Genomic DNA, 25238 nt, shown 5'->3' with positions numbered 1-25238 from the left:
GATTTGCTTAGTAGTCACTGGTGGCAATGAACGCCTGGGCTATCGCTATGGCCTTACTCAAGGTTGGGGTCTCTACAGTCAAAAGTTTGCGAAGTATGGTTTTGTGGCCAATGCCAAGCACAAAAAAGTCTGAGCATGTGCTCCAAATGTCCTTCAAATTCGCAATGTCCTGCAAGACATCTTAGCTCGGCGACATAACTCACCATTTCCTGGCCTTCAGACCTTTTGTAGGTGTAGAACCGGTAGCTCACCATCAGAACGCTTTCCTTCGGGTTCAAATGCTCTCTGACCAGTGTGCACAAATCATCGTATGATTTCTCCGTGGTTTTCGCTGGAGTGAGCAGATTCTTCATGAGGCCATACGTTGGTGCCCTATAGACGATGAGGAGGATCGCCCTTCGTTTGGCAGCATTGTCTTCCCCATCTAGCTCGTTGGCCACGAAGTATTGGTCGAAGTTTCCCAATCATCTCCCTCTGAGAATTTCTCCAGGATGCCCACTGTTCTCTGCATCTTTGGGTGCGCTATCTGTATCTCGTCGCCAGTTGTTACGTATGGAGAAAGAGTCAGACTGAACACTGTGAGCTCAAAGTAAAATGTGACCGTAGTCTTTTAGTGCAGGTCTCCAGAGTGCCTCTCCAACCTGTGAGGCCTCCTTAAATACCTGTGCTCCCAAGGGATTATGGGATCCCTTGGGACTCCAGGGGATGAGCCCTCTGGTGGCTGTACAGAATAAATACAACTTTACATATATAACACACTTCAAGTACTGTAACCTACAGGGCTACGGGCCAGGAGTTGGAAAGTGGGATTCTGCTGGATAGCTTTTTGGCGGTCGGTACGAATACAATGGGCCGAAAAGGTCTCCTTCCGTGCTGTAAATTTCTAATGTACAGTAGACATCTCAAATCGCTGGAGAAATACCACCAACGATGTCTCCACAAGTACGTAGAAATTCCCTGGGAGGACAGACGTCGACCAGGCCAACATTCCCAGCATTGAAGCACTGACCACATTTGATCAGCAGGACACATTGTTCGCATGCCAATTACACGAGACTCCCAAAGCAAGTGCTTTACTTGGAACTCCTACACGGCAAATGAGTCAAAGGTGGGCAGAGGAAACGTTATAAGGACGCCCTCAAAGCCTCCCTGATAAAGTACAACATCCCCACTGACAATTGGGAGTCCCTGGCCAAAGTCCGCCCTAAGTGGAATAAGTGCATCCGGAAGGGCGCTGAGCACCTCGAGTCTCATCGCAGAGTGCTTACAGAAACCAAGCGCAGGCAGCGGAAAGAGCGTGCGGCAAACCAGTCCCACCCACTCTTACCCTCAACGACTGTCTGTCCCACTTCTGACAGGGACTGTGGCTCTCGTATTGGACTGCTCAGCCACCTAAGAACTCATTTTAAAGTGGAAGCAAATATTCCTCGATTCCGAGGGACTGCCTATGATGAAATTTCTATGATTCTATAAGGCTGGGCTCTGCAGCTTGGTTTCTCGATCACAAATCAAATTAACTGTACACCCCTCCAAGCCCTCCGTTCTCAGAATCCTTCACCTGCCGAGTGCCTCCTTTATTGATGGTGGCAGAAACAAACTACAATAAAAGCAGTGTTATGTTTAAAGTTCAAAGCCAAAATTTAATCTACCTCACAAGAACATACCAGTATAAATGTACCTGAACATGTAGATGCAATAAACAATTCACTAACCTAGAGAAAAAGCACACCCCAGGGAAGACTTTATTGTGTCTGCGACTGTTAATTACTTTAAACAGATGGCTGTGTGTGGTTTTGGTGTTTGCTTTTGGGAACTCGGATTCCACAATTAACAGACAAAAGGCAAGTATTGAATATCACTTCTCCACATGAATGGAGGGGTGAGGTGGGGAACTTGCATTCAAGTATCAATAGGGACTAATATTAGCTTGGAGAATGTTTGAGTCATGAGGTGCTGTCCACTTCATTTCAGCTGGTCTCTGGGGTTCTCCGCAAAACAATCCAGGCCGTTATAAACTGCAAACATTGAAGGGTTCTAATGGGTTGCATTACCACAGGAATGCCTCAGCTCCAGGACTGAATGGGTGGGAGGTGCTGTGTACAGGTGAAGAGAGAAGGCATCATCATAGCCAGTCCCTCGAATCGAGGATGACTTGCTTCCCTGTCAAAAAGTTCACAGATGTTTCAATGATGGACCTAAAATTCCGGGTACGTACTAAATCTTGAAGGGTGGAAGATGTCTGTGCTTGGATTTTTTTTTAAAAAAAACGTGTGGTGGCCGTTGCACCCCAGCCACCACATTGACTTGACAGAGCTAGGTCTTGGTCCAGTGGCAAGGATTACCCAGGACGACCGGAGACCAGCTCTGCTGCACGGACCTAGTGCGCAGACATATCGCAGTGTGGGCTGGCCCGTGCTGCCCCTGGGCCCTCGCCTCTCCTGGGCTCCGATCACATCCCTCCTTCGTCCCGACCTCGCCGCTCCAATCACTGACCTGGATCTTGATGGCGTCACTCTTTACTGCCGTTGCTCTCCTGCTCCCTGAAGTGGTATGCCTCCACGTTGCTCCTTCCGCTCCCCGGCCGGCTCCGACGACGCTCGCTCGCCCGCCAAGAGAAGGACACTCTCGGTGACGCACTCAAGACTTGCACCTTCCCTGCCGATGTGGAAATTTGTAACTCTCTTCCCATAAAAGGCTGGGGTCAATTGACATTTTCAGACTGAGAGCGACAGATTCTCATTAGGTTAAGGTTTTGAGGGAAACGGCACAAATGGAGTTGGGAGGTACAGATCAGCTATGATTGATAAAGTTGGCACTACTAAATTTAGTTTCACTTATAAATGATTTGTTTTGATCCTATAGGGAAACAGCACAAGTGTATTATGTATAGAATCGAAACACAGACCTGTACCTGTGGCTGTTTGGTCCCAGTTATGTTACCATTATCTGTCACTGATTTGTCGCTAGAGAGTTTTTGTAAAGAGGGCAAGTTCCAGTCTAGACTGAGCCCTGTGTGGGGTGGGGGGGCGGGGGAGAGAAGGCCCAGCCTACACTGAGCCCTGTGGGGGGGGGGGGGGTGGGGGAGGGGGTCAGCCTACACAGAGCCCTGTGGAGGGGGGGGGGGGGGGGGGTCAGCCTACACAGAGCCCTGTGGAGGGGGGGTCAGGCTACACAGAGCCCTGTGGGGGGGGGAGAGATGGGAGAAAGAGAGCGGCAGCCTACACTGGGCCCTGAGGGGGGGGGGGGGGTCAGCCTACACAGAGCCCTGTGGAGGGGGGGGGGGGGGGGGGGAGGGGGTCAGGCTACACAGAGCCCTGTGGGGGGGGGGGGGAAGATGGGAGAAAGAGAGCGGCAGCCTACACTGGGCCCTGAGGGGGGGGGGGGGGGTCAGCCTACACAGAGCCCTATGGGGCAGGGGATGGGAGAAAGAGAGGGGCAGCCTACACAGAGCACTGTTTGGGGGGGGGGGGGGGGGCGGTGGTGGTCAGCCTTCACTGAGCTTTTGGGGGGGGGGGGGGGAGCCTACACTGAGCCCTGGGAGGAGGGGGGGGGGGGGGCGGTGGGAGAAAGAGAGGAGCAGTCTATACTGGGCACTGTGGGGGGGGGGGGGTGCAGTGGTCAGCCTTCACTAAGCTTTGGGGGGGGGGGGAAAGGAGAGAGAGCCTACACTGAGCCCTGGGGGTGGGGGGGGTGATGGGAGGAAGAGAGGAGCAGCCTACACTGGGCCCTGTGGGCGGGGGTCAGCCTACACTGAGCCCTGTGCAAGTGGGGGGGGGGGGGGGGGGGGGGGGGGGTCAGCCTTCACTGAGCTTTTGGGGGGGGGGGGGGGAGCCTACACTGAGCCCTGGGGGGGGGGGGGGGGGGGGGGGGGGAGAAAGAGAGGAGCAGCCTATACTGGGCATTGTGGGGGCGGGGGGGTGCAGTGGTCAGCCTTCACTGAGCTTTGGGGGGGGGGGGGGGGGGAGGAGAGAGAGCCTACACTGAGCCCTGGGGGTGGGGGGGGGGGGTGATGGGAGAAAGAGAGGAGCAGCCTATACTGGGCACTGTGGGGGGGGGGGGGTGATGGGAGAAAGAGAGGAGCAGCCTATACTGGGCATTGTGGGGGCGGGGGGGGTGCAGTGGTCAGCCTTCACTGAGCTTTGGGGGGGGGGGGGGGGGGGGGAAGGAGAGAGAGCCTACACTGAGCCCTGGGGGTGGGGGGGGGGTGATGGGAGAAAGAGAGGAGCAGCCTACACTGGGCCCTGTGGGCGGGGGTCAGCCTACACTGAGCCCTGTGCAAGTGGGGGGGGGGGGGGGGGAGGGTCAGCCTACATTGAGCCCTGGGAGGGGGGGGATGGGAGAAAGAGAGGAGCAGCCGACACTGGACCCTGTGGGGGGAGGGGGATTCAGCCTACACTGAGCCCTGTGTGGGGAGGGGGGTTCAGCCGACACTGAGCTCTGTGGGGGGGGAGGCGTGGTCAGCCTACACAGAGCCCTGTGGGGCAGGGGATGGGAGAAAGAGAGCGGCAGCCTACACTGGGCCCTGAGGGGGGGGGGGGGGGTCAGCCTACACAGAGCCCTGTGGGGCAGGGGATGAGAGAAAGAGAGGGGCAGCCTACACAGAGCCCTGTGGGAGGGGGCGGTGGCCAGCCTACACTGAGCTTTGGGGGGGGGGGGGGGGGGGGGGAGAGCCTACACTGAGCCCTGGGGGGAGGGGGCGGTGGGAGAGAGAGAGGAGCAGCCTATACTGGGCACTGTGGGGGGGGGGGGGGGGGGGGGAGGAGAGAGAGCCTACACTGAGCCCTGGGGGTGGGGGGGGGGGGGGGTGATGGTAGAAAGAGAGGAGCAGCCTACACTGGGCCCTGGGGGAGGGGGGGATGGGAGAAAGAGAGCGGCAGCCTACACTGGGCCCTGAGGGGGGGGGGGGGGTCAGCCTACACAGAGCCCTATGGGGCAGGGGATGGGAGAAAGAGAGGGGCAGCCTACACAGAGCACTGTTGGGGGGGGGGGGGGGGGGGGCAGCGGTGGTCAGCCTTCACTGAGCTTTGGGGGGGGGGGGGGAGCCTACACTGAGCCCTGGGGGGAGGGGGGGGGTGGGAGAAAGAGAGGAGCAGCCTATACTGGGCACTGTGGGGGGGGGGGGGGGGTGCAGTGGTCAGCCTTCACTGAGCTTTGGGGGGGGGGGGGGGGTGATGGGAGAAAGAGAGGAGCAGCCTACACTGGGCCCTGTGGGCGGGGGTCAGCCTACACTGAGCCCTGTGCAAGTGGGGGGGGGGGGGGTCAGCCTACATTGAGCCCTGGGAGGGGGGGGATGGGAGAAAGAGAGGAGCAGCCGACACTGGGCCCTGTGGGGGGAGGGGGATTCAGCCTACACTGAGCCCTGTGTGGGGAGGGGGGTTCAGCCGACACTGAGCTCTGTGGGGGGGGAGGCGTGGTCAGCCTACACTGAGCCCTGGGGGAGGGGGGGATGGGAGAAAGAGAGCGGCAGCCTACACTGGGCCCTGAGAGGGGGGGGGGGGGGGGGGTCAGCCTACACAGAGCCCTGTGGGGCAGGGGATGGGAGAAAGAGAGGGGCAGCCTACACTGGGCCCTGAGGGGGGGGGGGGGGTCAGCCTTCACTGAGCTTTTGGGGGGGGGGTGAGAGAGGAGAGAGAACCTACACTGAGCCCTGGGGGGGGGGGGGGGGGGGGCAGCCGACACTGAGCCCTGGGGGGAGAGGCGGTGGGAGAAAGAGAGGAGCAGCCTATACTGGGCACTGAGGGGGGGGGGGGGGGGGGGGTGCAGTGGTCAGCCTTCACTGAGCTTGGGGGGGGGGGGTGGGGGGGTGAGAGAGCCTACACTGAGCCCTGGGGGGGGGGGGGGGGGGGGGGGGGGCAGCCGACACTGAGCCCTGTGGGGGGGGGGGGGGGGGGGGGGGGGGGAAGGGAATCAGCCTTCACTAGGCCCTGTGGGGGGAGGTCAGCCGACACAGAGCCCTGTGGGAGGGGGCGATGGTCAGCCTACACTGAGCTTTGGGGGGTGGGGTGGGGGAGAGAGCCTACACTGAGCCTGGGGGGGGGGGGGGGGGGGGTCAGCCTACACTGAGCCCTGTGGGGGGGGGGGGGGGGGGCTGGGTCAGCCGACAGAGCCCTGTGGGGGACGGGGTCAGCCTACACAGAGCCCTGTGGGGTGACGGGGTCAGCCGACACAGAGCCCTGTGGGGGGACGGGGTCAGCCTACACTGAGCCCTGCGGGGGGGTGATGGGAGAAAGAGAGGGGCAGCCTGCACTGGGCCCTGTGGGGGTGTGAGCCTACACAGAGCCCTGTGGGGGGGGGGGGGGTTGCGGGGGCGGGGGTCAGCCTACACTGAGCCCGGGGGGCGGGGTGGGGGTCAGCCTGCACTGAGCCCTGGGGGGGGGGCGGGGTGGGGGGTCAGCCTGCACTGAGCCCTGGGGGGCGGGGTGGGGGTCAGCCTGCACTGAGCCCTGGGGGGGCGGGGTGGGGGTCAGCCTGCACTGAGCCTGGGGGGGCGGGGTGGGGGTCAGCCTGCACTGAGCCCTGGGGGGCGGGGTGGGGGTCAGCCTGCACTGAGCCCTGGGGGGGCGGGGTGGGGGTCAGCCTACACTGAGCCCTGGGGGGGGCGGGGGTCAGCCTGCACTGAGCCCTGGGGGGGCGGGGTGGGGGTCAGCCTGCACTGAGCCCTGGGGGGGGGGCGGGGTGGGGGTCAGCCTGCACTGAGCCCTGGGGGGGGGGGGGGGTCAGCCTACACTGAGCCCTGGGGGGGCGGGGGTCAGCCTGCACTGAGCCCTGGGGGGCGGGGTGGGGGTCAGCCTGCACTGAGCCCTGGGGGGGCGGGGTGGGGGTCAGCCTGCACTGAGCCCTGGGGGGGGCGGGTGGGGGTCAGCCTGCACTGAGCCCTGGGGGTGGGGGGGGGGTCAGCCTACACAGAGCCCTGTGGGGGGGCGGGGGTCAGCCTGCACTGAGCCCTGGGGGGGCGGGGTGCGGTCAGCCTGCACTGAGCCCTGGGGGGGCGGGTGCGGGTCAGCCTGCACTGAGCCCTGTGGGGGGCGGGGTGCGGGTCAGCCTGCACTGAGCCCTGGGGGGGGCGGGGTGCGGGTCAGCCTGCACTGAGCCCTGGGGGGGCGGGGCGGGGGTCAGCCTACACTGAGCCCTGGGGGGGCGGGGTGGGGGTCAGCCTGCACTGAGCCCTGGGGTGGCGGGGTGGGGGTCAGCCTGCACTGAGCCCTGGGGGGTGGGGGTCAGCCTGCTCTGAGCCCTGGGGGGGGGGGGGGGGGCGGGGGTCAGCCTGCACTGACACTGAGCCCTGGGGTGGGGGGGGCGGGCGGGGGTCAGCCTACACTGAGCCCTGGGGGGGGGGGGGGGGTCAGCCTGCACTGAGCCCTGGGGGGGGGTCAGCCTACACTGAGCCCTGGGGGGGGCGGGGTGGGGGTCAGCCTGCACTGAGCCCTGGGGGGGGGGGGGGGGCGGGGTGGGGGTCAGCCTGCACTGAGCCCTGGGGGGGGGGCGGGGGTCAGCCTACACTGAGCCCTGGGGGTGCGGGGTGGGGGTCAGCCTGCACTGAGCCCGGGGGGGGCGGGGTGGGGGTCAGCCTGCACTGAGCCCTGGGGGGTGGGGGGGTGGGGGTCAGCCTGCACTGAGCCCTGGGGGGGGGGGGGGGGGTCAGCCTGCACTGACACTGAGCCCTGGGGGGGGGGGGGGGGGGGCGGGGCGGGGCGGGGGTCAGCCTACACTGAGCCCTGGGGTGGGGCGGGGTGGGGGTCAGCCTGCACTGAGCCCGGGGGGCGGGGTGGGGTCAGCCTGCACTGAGCCCTGGGGGTGGGGGTCAGCCTGCACTGAGCCCTGGGGGGTGGGGGTCAGCCTGCACTGAGCCCTGGGGGGTGGGGGTCAGCCTGCACTGAGCCCTGGGGGGTGGGGGTCAGCCTGCACTGAGCCCTGGGGGGGGGGGGGTCAGCCTGCACTGAGCCCTGGGGGGGCGGGGTGGGGGTCAGCCTGCACTGAGCCCTGGGGGGGCGGGGTGGGGGTCAGCTGCACTGGGGGGGAGCCCTGGGGGGGTGGGGGTCAGCCTGCACTGAGCCCTGGGGGGGCCTGGGGGGGGGGGGGGGGTCAGCCTGCACTGAGCCCTGCGGGGCGGGGGGGGTCAGCCTGCACTGAGCCCTGGGGGGGCGGGGTGGGGGTCAGTCTGCACTGAGCCCTTGGGGGGGGGGGGGGGGGTGGGGTCGCTCTGTAGGGAGCTACCTATCTCTGTAAACACATCACATGAAGACCTGGGTAACATAGTTGAGTTGATTCGGCAGCCAGCAAACCAGCCACACCTTGTCTGTCTGAGCACTGTTTTGATTCTCAGAATCGCTGGCCATGTGAATTTTTTTTAAAAAGCGAATCAAAACCAAATCTCTGGAGCTAAATAACCCAGCACAGAATAAATAATATTTAGGCACTACGTACTTTAGAATATTTGCCACAATTCACTGAAATGCAGGCTATGTTGATGGCAATGAAGCAAAAGAAGTTTAGAACGCCAGTTATTTCGGGCTTTGATTTATTCACTGCAATAGACACTGCGGAAGATTGAACTTTTTTCCGCCTTATAAACTTTTAGGTGTGGGCCTGAAACCCCGCTAGGAGAGGAGTTCATTAAATCTAGCCATTTGTGGGCTGACACTGGATAAAAATGACCATAAAGCAGCCGACTATCCCCCCCCCCCCCCGAGTGTGGTCTACACAAAACTCCAGTCCTACCCTGTGTGGTTATCTCAATGCCTTCAGGGCATTTAGGGAGGGGCAAAATAAATGCTGCATCAGTGTTGCTCATATTTCAAGAAGGGATCAAAGTGAGATCATGTACATAACGCGACTCCTTTTTACAATAGCTGTGCTCTGCCACCTCCCTTCCGCTCAATCTCCATGTCACGAGAGCAGGAGACACCACAGTGAGCTTACCACACACCTGCCCAACCTTGCCACGAGCTACCCAAGGTCCAGGCTGCAAGTGGGCCAGTGGCTCACAGTGCTAGTGGTTAAAAAAAAACTCCAGAGTCCTTCCATGCCTCACACATTCCGTGGTACAGTGAACAAATGCACAGTGCGGGGGTGGGGGGGAAACAGAATCATACAGGCAAGAAAAGCCCCAGTGTGATCCCTGATAATTGCCAAGTTCGTCTGTGCGGACTTGCAGGGAACAACAATTGTCCTGAACACGACCATACTAGTGGAAGGAGAAGGGGGGGTAAGAATGCCTGCCCTCTCTGCTCTTGCTCACATCTCTTACTTCAAGTGTAAAAAACATAGAAACTGAAATTTACAGCACAGGAGGCCGCCATTTCGGCCCATTGTGTCCGCGCCGGCCGACAAAGAGCTACCCAGCCTAATCCCACTTTCCAGCTCTCGGTCCGTAACCCTGTAGGTTACGGCACTTCAAGTGCACATCCAAGTACTTTTAAATGTGGTGAGGGTTTCTGTCTCTACCCTTTCAGGCAGTGAGTTCTCGATCCGCACCACCCTCTGGGTGAAGATATTTCCTCTCAAATCCCCTCTAAATCTCCTACCAATTACTTTAAATCTATGCCCCCTGGTTGTTGACCCCTAGATGTAGATAAGTGAGGGCAGGATCTAGCTCACCTGTGGTGGGCCTCCAGACTCTCATCAAGAATCCCACCCTTATTATATAGCTTTACTTGGCAAAATGTTGACAATATAATTGACAATATCAATGAATCAACCACAGGTTCAGAACTACAGCTTCTTTAAGATTGGGAAAAAGTTACATGCTCTAAGACAGACTTGCATTTATATAGCACCTTTCAGGACCACCAGACGTTCCAAAGTGCTTTACAGCCAATGAAGTACTTTTGGAGTGTAGTCACTGTTGTAATGTGGGAAACGCGGCAGCCAATTTGCGCACAGCAAGCTCCCACAAACAGCAATGTGATAATGACCAGATAATCTGTTTTAGTGATGTTGATTGAGGGATAAATATTGGCCAGGACACCGGGGATAACCCCCTTGCTCTTCTTCGAAATAGTGCCGTGGGATCTTTTATGTCCACCTGAGAGAGCAGACGCGGCCTCGCTTTAATATCTCATACAAAGACGGCGCCTCCAACAGTGCAGCGCTCCCTCAGCCTAGATTTTCTTTGTGCTCAAGTCCCTGGAGTGGAACTTGAACCCATAACCTGCTGACTCAAGAGGCGAATGTGCTACCCACTGAGCCACGGCTGACATTAAGTACAGAACACTACATACGTTTCCTTAAATAGGGAGAAATAAATCAGTGTAAGCTAGCAAATACGTGCACCGTCTACGTTTATGATGGACGGCGGCCAAATTGCGCTTATCGTTTGCCATTTCCATTGAAATCAATTACAAAGGCACCGCTTATAATACATTAAGCCCACCAGCCATCTCTGGCAGTTCAATACGCTTTTCGCACCTGTTTAAAGTGCGATTAAGTGCCGTTAGCTATTTACCTGGAGGAGTGGTGTGCCTGAGCGCTGCCTACATCTTTTAACTGTTTTTACAGCTGATTGAAGCTGTCCCCCATCCCCCCAGACTCCTACAGTTAACAGTTTGAACAGCTGATGGTGACTTTAGGCAGCTCCAGTCAGCTCTTTGCTAAATATAGATCATCTGTTGGGTTCCATTTAAATAATTTAGCCTATTGGATCAATTTAGCATCATGCAATACAGTCCCAACACTTGTTAACTAGATTAGGGATCATCACCTCTACAACATCTGAGGCACCAAGGGGCCGGATGGATTTAGCGTCCATCACGTATCGCATGCAAATGCCGCCAGCACAAACACGCCCGCTATATGTGGTGGGGACTGTACCAAAGTCCAATAATAAGAGTGAATAGTAGTAAGGTAGCTGTCTACAGTCCACGTTAGCCAGAGGGAATTTAAATAATAGCACTTTTGCTTGCTTAGCGATTTGAAATATATTTGGTTACAGAAAGCCACAACACTGCAGCTGAAAGATGGAAAGTTCTTCATTCAACCCAATTCTCTTTAAACAAATGACCAATAAGTGACTTTTGTCAGAAGCAGTAGAAAGCGCATTTTCACTAGATAAGAAACCACCCCAGGATAAGAGTCATTTACAGTGTCAGCTGTGGCTCAGTGGATAGCACTCTCGCTTGAGTCAGAAAGTTGTGGGTTCAAGTCCCACTCCAGAGATTTGAGCACAAAAAGCTAAGCTGACACTCCAGTGCAGTGCTGCACTGTCGGAGGTGCCATCTTTCGGATGAGACGTTAAACCGAGGCTCCATCTGCCCCCTTGAGTGGACGTAAAAGATCCCAGAAGAGCAGGGGAGTTATCCCTGGTGTAGAAAAGCAAAATACTGCGGATGCTGGAATCTGAAATAAAAACATAGAACGCTGGAGATCTCAGTGGGTCAGGCAGCATCTGTGGAGAGAAAACAAAGTTAACGTTTCGGGTCGAAGACCCTTCGTCAGTTATCCCCGGTGTCCTGGGCCAATATTTATCCCTCTATCACCATAACAAAAACAGACTATCTGGTCATTATCACATTGCTGTTTGTGAGAGCTTGCTGTGCGCAAAGTGGCTGCCGCGTTTACCACATTACAACAGTGACTTCATTGGCTGTAAAGTGCTTTGAAATGTCCGGTAGTTGTGAAAGGTGTTTTTTATATATAATATACATCCAAGTTTTTCTTTAACAATTTATAAAGCAACTTTAACATAGGAAGCCATCCTACGGTGCTTTTATGATTTGTTTTGGCCAATTGGGACAGAAAGTATATTAAGAAAAGACAAAAGTGTTGGTACTTTAAGTAGGCATTAAGTGACCAACTTGTGGTGTGGTTAAAAAACAGTTGCGACAAGCCAATTCCCATAGTTTTTTTTCTCCCTACAGCATCGAAGTGTTAAAGGACTGACATTAAAATAGGCTACGTACATTTAAATACACACGCCAACTCTGGCCCTATTCCTAGTACACTAATTGCAGCTGGACCATATTTTTTCCTTGTGTGTAGGAATTGGTGTAGGCACCCCCAATCTCACCCAACCTGAATCAGGTTGTGTACACTGATACTTGACGAGTCTGCTAAAAATTCCACATTGAAATGCTGGGATGTATCCCTGTATTACCGAGGGGCCTAAATCAGGGGCAGCAGAGAAATCGCAAAATTCACATGTTCAAAGTCTGCCACCTAGCTGGGACTTTTAAGGAAAAGGATAAATTAATGCTTTGACGGTTTCTTCAAGAACTGAAAGGAACACTGGAAGATTTAACTCAGCTGCAGCCTCCTGCTTCTATTTCAGGGGGAATTTTCCTCACATTCCCAGTCCCAAACAAGGTACAGAGAAAAAATTATTTATTTTGCTCCACAGTTGAAGAGGAGTTTTTTTCCCCACCTATTTTCTGAGTGTGTATGAAAGGGGAGGGGGAAGAAAGAACTTGCATTTATAAAGCATCTTTCTCTTCAGGACGTCACAAAGCACATTCCAGCCTATTAATACTTTTGGAGTGTAGTCACTGTTGCAATGAATGAAACGTGGCAGCCAATTTGTGCACAGCAAGCTTCCACAAACAGCAATATGATAATGAGTATATAGTCTAAAAAAGAAAAACTTGCATTTATATAGCACCTTTCAAGACCACTGGAGGTCTCAAAGCACTTTACAACCAATGAAGTGCTTTTTGAAGTGTAGTCACTATTAAAATGTGGGAAACGCGGCAACCAATTTGCGCACAGCAAACTCCCACAAACAGCAATGTGATAATGACCAGAGAATATCTTTTTAGCTCCGCTGGGCAGGCCACATGCCAGACAGGAGACTCCCAAAGCAAGCGCTCTATTCGGAACTCCTTCACGGCAAACGAGCCAAAGGTGGGCAGAGGAAATGTTACAGGGACACCCTCAAAGCCTCCCTGAAAAAGTGCTACATCCGCACTTGGGGCGATCTTGGCCCAAGATCGCCCCAAGTGGAGGAAGTGCATCCGGGAGGGCACTGAGCACCCAGTGTCTCATCGCCGAGAGCATGCAGAAATCAAGCGCAGGCAGTGGAAAGAGCGTGCGGCAAACCTGTCCCACCCTCCCCTTCCCTCAACGACTGTCTGTCCCACCTGTGACAGGGACTGTGGCTTTCGTATTGGACTGTTCAGCCACCAAAGAACTCACTTCAGGAGTGGAAGCAAGTGTTCCTCGATTCCGAGGGACTGCCTATGATAATGAATATCTTTTTGTTATGTTGAATGAGGGATAAATATTGGCCAGGACACCGGGGATAACTACCCTGCTCTTCTTCGAAATAGCGTCATGGGATCTTTTACGTCCACCTGAGAGAGCAGACGGGGCCTCGGTTTAATGTCTCACCCGAAAGACGGCACACCTCTGACAATGCAGCACTCCCTCAGCACTGCACTGGGAGTGTCAGCCTAGATTTGTGTGCTCAAGTTCCTGGCGTGGGACTTGAACTCACAACTTTCTGACTCAGGCGAGTGTGCTACCCACTGAGCCACAGCTGACAGTGTTATAGGAAGAATACAAGCAGATCTCCTTTCCTCTGCTGCATTGATAAACAAATCTATACAGTCATGGTCTTAAAACAGACCACCAAAGACTATACAGCAATCAAATCTATAGTGAACATTGATGTAGAATTTAGCCCGAATCTGTATTTCCAAGTACCCTGTGTAGTTAAAGCAAATTTAAGCCTTCAGGACTCTTAGCATCTGACACTTGTTACAGCCTGTAGTGCCAGAAAATGTCACGATTGGAGCTGAATTACCTTCCTCCCAAATCACTGGTCTATGCACGTCAGTGCATTTAAACTAGCTCACTACAATGTGTACTGCGCAAGACTTGCAGACGAACACCCACCCACTTGTCGGGTAGAAGGTTGAGAAGGCAGCAAGCTGATTTAAAGTGCACAAACAGAATTTAACTTGTACACGTGATTATTTAATTACAGACCCGCGGGTGGGCAGATTTCTACAAGTTACCCTATTCCTCCATCGATGTAAACATTTAAAACCACCAGGAACACTGAAAACTTTTTGAAAGACAGTTACGGACAGTGTTGCTTTAAGACTTGGGCCACTAACATCAGAATCTCCACACTACACTGATAAATGCATCACACACTCGTTCACTCTCACACAACCCACCCCTCTCTGACTACTGAATAAACTGGACTTAACGCCTACCGGCATCGGCAGCCTACGGCAAAATTCAAGCATGAACCCCAATGATCAGGTCTTACCGTATACGGAAATCACGGCCAGGATCAGCCAAGCAGTCCATTCTGGGAGGTATTTGATGAAAACCAAAGCTATCAAAGCACTGATCATGATTAAGTAAGCCTGTTGCAGTCGAAGTGGCCCCTTCCAGTGGATACATATCATTCCGACCACCCCAAAGTTCCAGATCAGCAATGCCAATGAAATGTAATCCATGGCAATGTTGTAGGTTTTGAAGAGTGCCCTGTTGAACAACAATAGCTTGTATTTATATAGCACTTTTAACGTGGTGAAACGTCCCAAGGCGCTTCACAGGAGTATTGAGAGATAAAAATTTGACACCGAGCCACACAAGTAGAAATTAGCGCAGGTGACCAACAGCTTGATCAAAAAGATAGACTTTAAGGAGCGTCATGAAGGAGGAGAGAGAGCTAGAGCGGGGGAGAGGTTGAGAGAGGGAGTTCCAGAGCTTGGCCTAGGCAACAAAAGGCACTGCCACCGATGGTGGAGCGATTATAGTCAGGGATACTCAGGAGGGCAGAATTAGAGGAGCGCAAACATCTCGGGGGAAGGGGGGGGGGGGGGGGTTGTGGGGCTGGAGGAGATTGCAGAGATAGGGAGGAGCGAGTCCATGGAGGGAAAATAAAGCTGAGAATTTTGAAATCGAGGAGTTGTTTAACCAGAAGTCAATGTAGATCAGCGAGCACAGTGGGGATAGGTGAGCGGGACTTGGTGCGAGTTAGGACACGGGCAGCCAAGTTTCAGATCACCTCTAGTTTACGTAGGGTATAATGTGGGAGGCCAGTCAGGAGTGCGTTGGAATGGTCATGTCTATAGAAATGGCAGGACCCTCGTTTGCAGGATGAAACATAAAGTACTGCTTTCCTGCACCCCACATTCTACTCATCCAGCCAGGCATCCATGTTAGTTTTCCTCAGTTGGTGACTATCAGTTTTTAGATTAGATCCCCTGGCTTCCTCCCTCTGTACCCAGCCAATCCTAATAATGCTGCCAACTGGGAGGTTCTCATGGGCATATACCAGTCAGGACCAAAATCGGAACTGTGGTGCTCAATGACCATCCGACACAGCAGCTACCAATTAAGGAAATGGCATCAGACTTTTTATGGCAGACAGACTATTTATTAAAACACAAGCACAGTTACATTATTTCAAAGAGTTGAACTTACCCCAAATAGATGAAGGAGAAAAAGAAAAGCAGCATGAGTGATGAGATTATCAGCCATCCGTGAATGACCTGTTTAAAAAAGACCAAGATAAATTGTCAGGCTTCAGGCAACAAAAGGCTTTGCTAATTTTTTTTTTTTAAAAAAGGGCCACATTCATAGATAAAAACACAATTTGGATTCTAAGTCTCTGTGGTATCAAGCTAGGGAAGGGGGAGAGGAGTTCTTCATATATGACTGTGACTTTTGATGTTTGTCCTATGAGGAGAGTAGACTAGGCCTATATTCCCTAGAGGTTAGAAGAATGAGGTGATCTCACTGAAACATACAAAATTCTTACAGGGCTTGACATGGTAGATGCAGGGAGGATGTTTCCCGGCTGGGGAGTCTAGAACCAGGGGGCCACAGTCTCAGAATCAGGGGTTGGCTATTTAGGACTAAGACGAGGAGAAATATCTTCACTCAACTGAATAATGGGAAGACCAAAGCCATTGTTTTTGGTCCCGACCACAAACTCCGTTCCCTAGCCACTGACTCCGTCCCTCCCAACTCCTGTCTGAGGCTGAACCAGACTGTTCACAACCTTGGTATCATATTTGACCCTGAAATGAGCTTTTGACCACATATCCGCAGCATAACTAAGACCATCTATTTCCACTTCCGTAACATCGCCCGTCTCCGCCCTTGCCTTAGCTTTTCTGCTGCCGAAACCCTCATCCATGCCTTGGTTACCTCTAGACTTGACTATTCCAATGCACTCCTGCCAGGCTTCCCACATTCTACCCCCAGAGATGTCTGCTCTCCTCAAATTCTGCCCTCTTGAGCATCCCTGATTATAAATCACTCAACCATTGGTAGCCGTGCCTTCTGATATCTGGGCCCCAAGCTCTGGAATTCCCTCCCTAAACCTCTCCGCCTCTCTTACCTCCTTCAAAACGATCCTTAAAACCTACCTCTTTGACCAACCTGCGCTAATTTCTACTTATGCGGATCGTAATATTCCTGTGAAGAGCTTTGGGACGTTTCACTACCTTAGGCGCTATATAAATACAAGTTGTCGCTGTTGTTGGTGAATCTTTGGAATTTTCTACCCCGGAGGTTCAGTTGTTGAGTATATTTAAAACAGAGATCAATCGATTTTTGGATATTAAGGTGATGAAGGGATATAGGGATAGTGCAGCAATGTGGAGTTGAGCTAGAACAGCCATGATTTTATTGAATGGGGGAGCAGGTTCGAGGGACCGAATGGCCTAATCCTGCTCCTTGTTCTTATGTAACATTTTCAATCCTCCAGTCCTCTGGCACCACCCCTATATCCAAGGAGGTTTGGAAGATTGCAGCAAGAGCCTCAGCAATTTCCACCCTCAGTAACCTAGGATGGACCCCACCTGGACCAGGTGACTCTTCTAATTTGAGGACTGCCGACCTTAAATACATCCTCTATCTATTGTTATCCTATCCCAATATCGCTACTGCCTCTTCTTTTCCTGCTACATTGGCAGTATGCTCTTCTCTAGAGAAGAATTCCTCCCCTCTTTGCCCTTTACATGGTTACTATCCCAGTCTATATTAGGATAATTGAAGTCCTGCATTATCACTACTCTGCAGAAATGCAGAAAGATGCAAGAACTACAATTTGCTCCTTTGTCTCATTCCTACTATTTGGTGGGCTATAGTATTGTCTCATTCCTACTATTTGGTGGGCTATAGTATTGTATAATAGCAGTGTAATAACTCATCTATTGTTCCTTAATTCTAACCAAATAGACTAGGGGCCCAAAATTCATCACCATTTAGCTCAATTTTTTTTGAGCCAAGTGTTTTTTTTGGAGCTAACTTAATTTAAGGCAATTTTGCTAGTTTCACCAAAGGTATAACGCCGTCCATAACAGATAACGGACGTTTTTTTTTTAAAAAGTACCATTTTCGGACATCTCTCGGGGGGGGTCAAACCCACGACGCCATTTTTGCCCATTTCGTCAATAAAGATTTTTTTTTAAATAAAAGGACAGCGCTAAGGACCACTTTTTAAAACCTTGCCGTACCAAATCGGAGTCCGATCGAAATTGGCATTAATGGGGGGACCTCGGCCATTACACCGGGGCTTAGGATTGGTTTGTTGTGTTTTTATCATGTTCCTATCGAATGTAGTGATACATTATCTTTGAAATACGTCATTATAAAAGAAAGTTATTTTATTTTTAGGACTTAATATTCACTGTGATAAAACACTGACACTTCAAAATCGTTCTGTATGTAGCTGATAGCATCAGTTGTGCTATATAATGGTACTGATAGTTTAATTCTTCCGATACCAATTCACTTCAACAGGGACTGAAGGCAACCGATTCATCCGGCAGCTCGGCCGGGGAGAGAGGCGGCCGTGGTGGGTCATTTGGCCAGGGATAGGGGCAGCTGCGGCGGGCCATTTGGCCAAGGATAGGGGCGGCCGCGGCAGGCCATTTGGCCAAGGATGGGGGCGGCCGCGGCGGGCCATTTGGCCAAGGATAGGGGCGGCCGCGGCGGGCCATTTGGCCAAGGATGGGGGCGGCCGCGGCGGGCCATTTGGCCAAGGATGGGGCGGCCGCGGCGGGCCATTTGGCCAAGGATAGGGGCGGCCGCGGCGGGCCATTTGGCCAAGGATAGGGGCGGCCGCGGCAGGCCATTTGGCCAAGGATAGGGGCGGCCGCGGCGGGCCATTTGGCCAAGGATAGGGGCGGCCGCGGCGGGCCATTTGGCCAAGGATAGGGGCAGCCGCGGCGGGCCATTTGGCCAAGGATAGGGGCGGCCGCGGCGGGCCATTTGGCCAGGGATAGGGGCAGCCGCGGCGGGCCATTTGGCCAAGGATGGGGCGGCCGCGGCGGGCCATTTGGCCAAGGATGGGGCGGCCGCGGCGGGCCATTTGGCCAAGGATAGGGGCGGCCGCGGCGGGCCATTTGGCCAAGGATGGGGCGGCCGCGGCGGGCCATTTGGCCAAGGATAGGGGCGGCCGTGGCTCGGATGGGGGGGGGGGGGGGGGATCAGCTTTCAGCATCAAAACACTTCCAGGGCAGGTACAGCACGGGTTAGCTAAAGTAAAGTTCCCTCTACACCATTATATAAAAGCAGCTTTCAGCCCACATTTTCTTCCTCCCACGCCCGGGAACTGGAGAGAGACAGCTCGTTCCCCTCCCACTGTGCCTCACATTACCCTAGAAACTTAAATACTTGGGCATGCGCAGAACGGGCGTCATTTTTACAGCGAAAAAAATTGTGCTCCTTCCTAAAAAACGAAGCTTTTTCTGCAGCTGGGCCAAAATGAAAAATAATTTTGGCAAAACTTCGGCCTTATTTTTTTGCCGTTATTGCGGACTAAAAAAACGGCCGTTAATTGGAAAGAACGCCAAAATGTGTCAGTGAAATTTTGGGCCGTGCGTCTTTGGCCCCTCAACTCTATCATCCCTCTCCAGTGAAATAATTGTTTTTGATCAGTACTGCCACCCCTCCTTTTCTCCTTCCCTATCTTTCCTGAAAACTTATAGCCAGGAGTATTAAGTTCACAATCCTCCCCTTCTTTGAGCCAGATCTTTGTTATTGCCAATACATCATAGTCCTACGTGGCGACTTGTGCCTGCACCAACCTTATTTACCACGCTATGTGCATTTACGCACATGCACTCCAAACCCATCTTAGACTGCTTCGCATTTGCCCCTCTCCCAGTCCTATCAGCACCTTGTATCTCCTCTGTTTCATTCTGGTATCCATCTCCTCATCAAATTAGTTTAAATCTGCCCTCACAGCACTAGGTAACTTTCCCACGAGGACATTGGTCCCAGCCCTGCTGAGGTGCAAGCCATACACCTTGAACAAGTCCCTCCTGTCCTAGGAATCGGAAGCCCTCCATCCTGCCACGCGGTAGCCAGTTTTATCCTACTATTCCGATAAGCGCTACCATGTGGCACTGTGAGTAATCCAGATTACTATCTTTGAGGTCCTGCTTTTTAACTTCCTCCAAACACTACAATTATGGTCAATTAGAGGGGGATTTTCAGGAGGAAAGGTTTGTAGTGGACATCATTGAGGAAATGACTAACTCGGTTCACAATGGAAATATTAGGAATGCGATTTTTAAAAAAAGATTTCAGCAAATATCTCATAAGCAATTAGTCTACAAGAATTGTAAACATGTGCTAGGAGGCATGTTTTGAGGTGGATTGAAAGGCGGCTAAACAGAGAAAGCAAAAGATAGATGCGTATAGAGCAGTATCAGCAATGGGTAGGGGTCAGAATTGAGGTGCCATTGGGACCAGCACGAGAGCCACTTGTTTATTATATAGAAATTATTGGGGGCTGGGGACAGAAAAAAAATGACGTTTCCTGATGACGTCAAAATTTCCCAGGCAGTGGGAAGAGATGTTGAATCTATATAGGAGAGAGAATTAACAAGTATTTGTAGTGACTTTTAGTACAAAATCCCAAGATGCTTCACAGGAACGTTAACAAAATTTAACACCAAGCCACAGGAGATATTAGGACAAGTTAGAAAGGTAGGTTTTAAGGAACATCTTAAGAAAGGAGAAGTAGAGAAGAAGAGGTTTAGGGAGGGAATTCCAGAGCTTAGGGCCTCGTCTTTCAAATGAGATGTTAAATCGAGGCCCCGTCTGCCATCTCGGGTAGACGTAAAAGATCCCATGGCACTATTTTGAAGAGGAGTAGGGAGTTATCCCTGGCCAATATTTATCCCTCAAACAAAATAACAAAAACAGTTTATCTGGTCATCATCACAGTGCTGTGTGTGGGAGCTTGCTGTGCGCAACTTGGCTGCCATGTTACCCACATTACAACAGTGACTACACTCAAAGTACTTAATTGCCTGTAAAACGCTTTGAGACATCCGGTGGTCGTGAAAGGCGCTATATAAATATAAGTCTTTCTTTTAGACAGCTGAAGGCATGGCCGCCAATAGTGGAGCGATTAAAATCAGGGATGCGCAAGAGGCCAGATATAAAGGGATCTCGACAGGTTGAGCAGTGGCAGGTGGCACTTGATGTGAACAAATGCAAGGCAATGAAGGAAAAGCAGCGGGAACATAAACTGAATGCCACGCTGCAGAACAACACAGGAGGGATCCGGGTTTGATATCGCTCACCACAACAACAACTTGCATTTATACAGCGCCTTTAACAGTGTGTGGCAGCGGCTGACCAGATCTCGGGATATGCAGCCAGAAGGGAGAACTAGCTGCCCGAGGCACCGGCCTAGCGGGATGCAGCAAGGAGAAATCTTCTGGATCTCATTCTAGGTCATCTAAAGGGACAAGCTGCTTTCAGATTACACAATTCACCTTTCCCTGCACTACGTGGAGTGTCACCAACTTCACGGACATGATTAAATTAAGGCTTAGTCGCATAGAACACAACCACTTCCACTGCTTCCCCCCAAAGATGCTGCAATTTTATTTGGGTTATTCTCTGCGTCAATTAAAGATGCTCATTGGGGGCTCAATTTTCCCCAAAGCTTTTTTTTTGGCGTACTTGAAGAGTTACGCCCGATTCTTTGGGGCCCAAATACCCCCCCCAAAAAATGTGCGCCCAGGCACCTGCGCCAATTTCTCTAACTCTCCATAAAGGTTTTCTGGAGAGGCCACATATGCTGGCCTAAGCAGAACTGGAGTAAATCTCAGCTGGCCAAACTTCCTAAAATGACCAGAATTGGCACGGGTGGCTGGTTACGCCCCCTTTAGCTGAAAAAAACTGACCTAAAAAAATCGTAACTGAATTACTCTAGTGCAAAATTGATTGGGGGAATTCTGGTTTTTCAATTTAGGCCAAAAAGAGCAGCCTGTTCCAAAAAAAGTGCAAAATTACTGGGGAAAATTGAGCCCTGGGAAAGGGGAAGTCAAAATTTTACATTGGCCAAAGCTACCTGTGTGTCTTGCGCAGCAGCAGAATTTTTCTGTGAAGCCCATACCTTGTAGCACCTGTACTTGTACAGAAGTACGAGAACCAGTGTCATCACTATAATGACACTGATCATAATTAGGGCATTCAACACGGAGTTTACAGCTCGCTGTCCAATGGTGTCTGTGTCTTCTGTAAACGGAGTGTACAACCTGAAGGCACACAAGTAGCCAAGAGTCAGACCATTCACACTGTAACAGTAACTTATCCAGTGCCATTTTGTTTAATAATGAATCGTTAACAAAAACTCATTAAGACTCTTCTCAATATGCAATGCAATGGAAAAGGTTAAGTCCCGGCCACCCCCTCGGGACGCTCTCTCCTCCTCCCCCCCCCACCACCACCCCAGGACACTCTCTCTCTCTCTCTCTCTCTCTCTCTCCTCCGCCCCCCCGGGACACACTCTCTCTCTCACTCTCTCTCTTTCCTCCTCCCTCCTCCTGGAACTCTCTCTCCTCCTCCTCCTCCTCGACACACTCTCTCGCTCTCTCTCCTCCTCCTCCTCCCGCCATCTCTCTCTCTTCTCCTCCTCCTCCTCCTCCTCCTCCTCCGGGACACTATCTCTCTCTCTCTCTCTCTCTCTCTCTCTCCTCTCCTCTCCTACTCCTCCCCCCCTCCTCCCCGGGACACACTCTCTCTCCTCCTCCTCCTCCTCGGGACACTCACTCTCTCCTCCTCCTCCTCCTCCTCCTCCTCCTCCTCTCCCCCACCCCCCGGGACACTCTCCTCCTCCTCTTCTTCTCCTCCTCCTCCTCCTCCTCTCCCTCCCCCCCGGGACACTCTCTCCTTCTCCCTCCCCCTCCCTCCCCACACCCACCCACCCCAGGACTCACTCTCTCTCTTCCTTCCCCCCCCCCCCCGGGACTCTCTCTCCTCTCCCCCCCGGAACGGGATTTGAACCCACAACTTCCTGACTCAAGTGAGTGTGCCACCCACTGAGCCACAGCTGACAATATTTAGAAGCTATACCCTGAAAATTTCTAGATTTTAAATTAACATTTCTCAACCAATATTCAGTCAGGGAATGTGGGCTATGGCACTTTCATAGTTAATCCTTGGCTCTTTTCCCTCGAGCTGTACTTCCAAAAAGAATTTCTTTCATGTAGATTCATTGCTTAAAATCCCCCGAGGTGTAAAATGTCCTTTACCGCTTTTCAATGATCTGTGTTTGCCTGTGTTTTCGTGTTGCTGCCAATTCATTGGGTGAGAATGGAAGGGGGAGTTCAAGTGGTGAGTCACAAAAAGTGGACAAACTATTCCCTCTGGTGCATAGTCCAGAACAAGGTCATAACCTTAACATTAGAGCTGGGCCGTTCAGGGAGTGACGTCCGGAAACACAAAGGGTAGTGAAAATCTGGAACTCTCTCCAAGAAGCTGTGGAGGCTGGGGGTCAATTAAAAATTTCAGGATTGAGATTTATGTTAGGCCAATGGTATTATGGGGTGATGAGCAACAGCGGGTGGATGGAGTGAAGATACATATCAGCCATGATCTAAGTGAACAGCATAATGGGCGCAAGGGTCTGATGGCCTATTCCTGTTCCTATGCCTCAAGTACATCTGTTGGAAAATGACATCAGAAATTCATTTCCCAAGCCAACTGAACAAAATCCAATGCTACAAACTATTGCTGGCTAAAATGAGCATGGTTTTGTAGAGCTACAGAGATCAACTTGTCTAGGTTTCTACTTAAATAGTATTACATAATATTAACAGCACAGAAACAGTCCATTTCACCAAAAAGGTCTATGCTGGTATTTATGTTTCACACGAACCTCCTCCCAACACAGTCATCACATCCTATTCCTTTCTTCCTTGTGTTTATCTAGCTTCTCCTTGTGTATTTATGGACCCAAGTTCTGGTCTCCCCGCAACAATATAGCACCTTTAACGTAGTGAAACGTCCCAAGGTGCGTCACAGGAGTATTATGCGATAAAAATTTGACACCAAGCCACATAAGTGGAAATTAGCGCAGGTGAGGTAGGTTTTAAGGAGCGCCTTGAAGGAGGAAAGAGAGGTAGAAAGGCGAAGATGTTTAGACAGGGAGTTCCAGAGCTTGGGGCCCAGGTAACAGAAGGCATGGCCACCAATGGTCGAGTGATTACATTCAGGGGTGTTCGGGGGGGGAAATGGGGGGACGGACACAATTAGAAGAGCACAGACATCTCCCGGGGGGGGTAGGGGGGGTGGTGGAGGAGAGAGAGGGGCTGGCTGGAGAAGATTACAGAGTTAGGGAAGGGAGAGGCCATGGAGGGATTTGAAAACAAGGAGGAGAATTTTGAAATCGAGGCGTTGCTTAACTGGGTCAGCGAGCACAGGAGTGATGGGTGAGCAGGACTTGGTGCGAGTTGGGACACAGGCTGCCTAGTTTACGTAGGATAGAATGTCGGCGGCCAGTCAGGGGTGCATTGGAGTCAAGTCTAGAGGTAACAAAGGCAAGTGGAAACATCTTCTCTATGTGTACCCCAGCAAATCCTTTCATAATCTTCAAACCATCCCTCAGTCTCTACTTGTCCAGAGCAAAGAGCCCCCAGGTTCTAATATCTGAACCCACGCCCCAGGGGTCAGTATTAGGACCACTGATCATTTTTCTAATGTCATGTCCATCACGATCGTCTCCCTGGCAAATATTGACGTAAAGTAAGGATTTAATATTTCTGCCATTTCGCTGTCATTACCTGTGACTTTAACTTGTGCATCCTTTAGTGGCCCTATCCCTATTCTGATTTTTTCTTTTGTTATTTGTGTGTCTATAGAATACTTTACTATTTCTCTTTATATTCCTTGATTATTTTGTGGTTTCTTTGCCTTCCTGTTTTTTTGACTTCTTTCCTAACCTTTTCGTAATCCCTTTTGTCAACCTCGCCTTTGTTGTCTATGTGCTTTGTGTATGCGTTTCTCTTCAGTTTTAATGTTGTCCTCATTTCTTTATTCATCCATGGTGTGTCACTACAGGCCAGTTTGTTCTTGTATTTCGTGGGATATGCTTCTCCTGGACGCTGTTGATCACTGTTTCCACCCATCTCTGCCCTTGCCTCAGCTCATCTGCTACTGAAGCCCTCATCCATGCCTTTGTAACCTCTAGACTTGACTATTCTAATGCACTCCTGGCTGGTCTCTCACATTCTACCCTATGCAAACTAGAGGTGATGCAAAACTCGGCAGCCTGTGTCCTAACTCGCACCAAGTCCCGCTCACCTATCACCCCTGTGCTCACCGACCTACATTGGCTTCCGGTTAAGCAACGCCTTGATTTCAAATGCTCATTCTTATTTTCAAATTCTTCCATGGCCTGGCCCCTCCCTATCTCTAATCTCCTCCAGTCCCCCCCCCACCCCCCCCACCCCCGCCCAGAGATGTCTGCGCTCCTCTAATTCTGCCCTCTTGAGCATATAATCACTCAACCACTGGTGGTCGTGCCTTCAGCTGCCTAGGCCCCAAGCTCTGGAACTCCCTCCCTAAACTCTCCGCCTCTCTGCTTCGGTTTCCTCCTTAAAACCTACCTCTGACCAAGTTTTTGGTCACCTGCGCTAATTTCTACTTATACGGCTCGGTGTCAAATTTTTATCGCATAATACTCCTGTGAAGCGCCGTGTGACGTTTCTCTAAGTTAAAGGCGCTATATAAATACAAGTTGTTTTAAATGTTTCCCATTGCTGTGCTAGTTCGTTCTCTGTCAGTAAATGTTTGTTTATTTTCCCTAGTTTCATGCTCATCCTATTAAAATCAGCTTTTCTCTCCCCCAATGTATTACTTTGGCCTGATCTTACTTCTGCCCTTCTCAATCTTAAACCTTAATACGTCTCTGATACAGAACTTGTGTGAAAAGCAGTTAGTGCCGCAGATTCAGAACTGCAGGCTCAGTGCATTATAGTTACAAGCCTGCCATCTTCTGGCAGACTCCAGAATGACATCAACAGTACATC

General features: G+C 52.2%; 1 protein-coding gene across 4 annotated transcripts in view; it reads right to left on the bottom strand.

Moving 5' to 3' along the window:
- psen1 (presenilin 1) overlaps nucleotides 1-25238 on the bottom strand; it is a 103821-nt gene that overhangs the window by 35815 nt on the left and 42768 nt on the right. For all 4 annotated transcript variants that reach the window (XM_070878695.1, XM_070878693.1, XM_070878696.1 and 1 more), the window contains 3 exons: nucleotides 21323-21464; nucleotides 15376-15443; nucleotides 14210-14430 (listed from right to left, as the gene is read on the bottom strand). In XM_070878695.1, coding sequence (XP_070734796.1) covers nucleotides 14210-14430; nucleotides 15376-15443; nucleotides 21323-21464 — 431 coding nt within the window. The remainder of the gene's footprint in view (nucleotides 1-14209; nucleotides 14431-15375; nucleotides 15444-21322; nucleotides 21465-25238) is intronic.

The sequence above is a fragment of the Pristiophorus japonicus genome, chromosome 4 (genome assembly GCF_044704955.1).
Source record: "Pristiophorus japonicus isolate sPriJap1 chromosome 4, sPriJap1.hap1, whole genome shotgun sequence".
Classification (NCBI taxonomy): Eukaryota; Metazoa; Chordata; class Chondrichthyes; family Pristiophoridae; genus Pristiophorus; species Pristiophorus japonicus.
Note: the sequence above shows the minus strand (reverse complement) of the source record. Positions and strands in the feature narration are given on the sequence as shown.